General features: G+C 66.0%; 1 protein-coding gene across 1 annotated transcript in view; it reads left to right on the top strand.

Annotated features, from left to right (window-relative positions):
* LOC104988682 (G-protein-signaling modulator 1-like) overlaps positions 1–2,500 on the top strand; it is a 14,995-nt gene that overhangs the window by 4,589 nt on the left and 7,906 nt on the right. The window contains 3 exon segments of the mRNA XM_010840090.1: positions 208–344; positions 674–829; positions 1,867–2,017. Of these exon segments, the coding sequence (XP_010838392.1) occupies positions 208–344; positions 674–829; positions 1,867–2,017 (444 nt within the window).

Here is a 2,500-nt window from a genome sequence, read left to right on the forward strand (position 1 = left end):
CCCCCAGCCCCTGGCTCCGCCTGGGCTGGGTACCGGGGCTCCTGGGCAGGGTGGCGGGGCTGCCCCCAGCTCCTTGCTCTGCCTGGGCTGGGTGCCGGGGCTCCTGGGCTGCCCCTTGGGCACGTGGACGTCGGGCTGGCTGTGCCGGGCGGGTGTGCAGCCCCTGCCACTGGCAGCGGGTGCCGGGCTGCCCCGTGACCACCCCAGGCCTTGCGTCTGCATCCTCAGCGCCTGGCCATCGCTAAGGAATTTGGAGACAAAGCGGCAGAGAGGAGAGCCTACAGCAACCTGGGCAATGCGCACATCTTTCTGGGGCGCTTTGACGTGGCCGCTGAGTACTACAAGTAGGCAGCCGCCACCGCCCGGCTGGGGAGCGGGTGGGCCGGGGAGGGCACAGGCGAGGGCGCGTGGACACCAGGCCAGGGAGGCGCCCCCCACAAGGCCTGCCCGCCCGGCCTCCCCGGGGCCGTGGGCTGAGGGGGCAGTGCTGTGTTACCCCACAGCGGGGCAGAGAGATGCCCTCGTGGGGTCCTGGGGCTGGATCCGCGTCCCCCACCTCTGTCTACCCCTTGGAAGGGGGCTTGGGGAGCGCGAGCAATGCCCCGGCCCCCGACGGAGGGGAATCCTGAATCCTGCTCCCTTCCTGGGTGACCCCTGCTGCCCCACCCCCCAGGAAGACGCTGCAGCTGTCCCGGCAGCTCAAGGACCAGGCGGTGGAGGCGCAGGCCTGCTACAGCCTGGGCAACACGTACACGCTGCTTCAGGACTACGAGCGTGCAGCGGAGTACCACCTCCGGCACCTGCTCATCGCCCAGGAGCTGGCTGACAGGTGTGCAGCGGGGACGCAGGCGGCGCAGGCCCACGGAGGGCTCCGACTGCCCCCTCGGGCCCCAGGCTGACCACAGCAGCCCGTCGGCTCACTGGTCTGGGTCTGAGCCCCGCTCTGCCTCTGACCACCAGGAGACCCCCCCAGGGCTCAGTCTTCTTCCATAGGTCAGCCGCACTGCCCACCGGGAGGGAGTGGGGAGACCCCTGGGTGCTGGGCTGGCTGGGCCCCAGTCCGCAGCCCGCTGCCCCCTTGAACAATACCCGCCCCCCTCCAGCCTCCCTCTTTCCACATCTGTGTGCGCGTCAGTCTTTGCGGAGACACAGACCGACTGACAAGACCCCTAAGCTCACAGCCGTGCGTGCAGGTCTGGGGGGTAGTGGCTACAGCAAGAAAGCTCAGAGTCCACAGGCCAGAGCCCCTCGTGGCTGGAGGAGAGGAAGGGTCTTCCGAAAAGCTGCCCTGCCAGGAGGCTTCACAAGGGGCTGTGGTTTTACTTTTGGGTGACGATGTCTTGGAGGTAGTCTGAGGCAAGGGCTGTAGGTTGTGAATGTACGTGGAGCCACGGAATCGTGCACTTTACGGGGGTTGAGGTCATATTACTTTTACCTCAATTTAAAAATTAACAAGGACTTTCCTGGTGGCTCAGATGGTAAAGCGTCTGCCTACAATGAGGGAGACCCGGGTTCAATCCCTGGGTTGGGAAGATCTCTGGAGAAGGAAATGGCAATCTACTCCAGTATTCTTGCCTGGAAAATCACATGGATGGAGGAGCATGTTAGGTTACAGCCCATGGGGTCGAGAATCGGACACGATTGAGCCAAGGGAATGAAGTCACTGCTGCCACCAGGGTGAGAGCCTCACCAGCCACCAGGGGGTGGTCAAGGCCACACCTGGACCACCCACCCTCCCCATCCTTCACCACCTCCCAAGGTGGGGACCCTGACCACCTGGAGGCTGGGGGCTCAGGACGGTGGGACTGAGTGGGCAGGCTGGCAGGCCTGGTGGGCAGACATGGACTCAGTTTCCCTCCCTGGCAGAGTGGGCAAGGGCCGGGCATGCTGGAGCCTGGGGAACGCCTACGTATCCATGGGGAGCCCGGCCCAGGCCCTGACCTTTGCCAAGAAGCACCTGGAGATCTCCCAGGAGGTGAGCCGGGCCTGCCCTGCCCTGAGTCTGCCCTTCGCCAGCGTTGAAGCCCTCCCCCAGCGTTGAAGCCCTCCCCCAGCCGCTCCTGACATTGCCTCTGTGTGCCCTGAACTTTTTCCTGGCGGTCGCCATCTCCTGTGAAGGGGCCCCGGCACCCCGTGAGGGGCCTAGTGGCCCCTCCTTTCCTGCAGCCAGACGGTCAGGAGGGGGCAGCGGGGGCCCGTTCTCGCCCCTCCGAGTGTTAGTGTTGCCTTTGGAAAGCCACTCTCTGCTGCTCCTGTCCCTGATGGAGCTGCGCCAGGCTGGGCCGCGGCATTCCTGCGCCCAACAGCCGAGTGGAAGTCACCTGCCAGGGGCAGTCCCGGGCATGAAGGCACGGCCACCCTGTGGGGAGGGTCTTTCCCTGGGACCGCTCAACCAGGCACCTTCCTAGGGAAGTGAGCCTGTCCACCCAGGCCCTCCCACTGTGACCAGGGTCGCCCCTGGGTCGGTGGGCACGGGTGGGCCCTGGCTCCCGGCCGGCCC

This window comes from Bison bison, unplaced genomic scaffold, assembly GCF_000754665.1.
Source record: "Bison bison bison isolate TAMUID 2011002044 unplaced genomic scaffold, Bison_UMD1.0 scf7180017846540, whole genome shotgun sequence".
NCBI classification, from domain to species: Eukaryota; Metazoa; Chordata; class Mammalia; order Artiodactyla; family Bovidae; genus Bison; species Bison bison.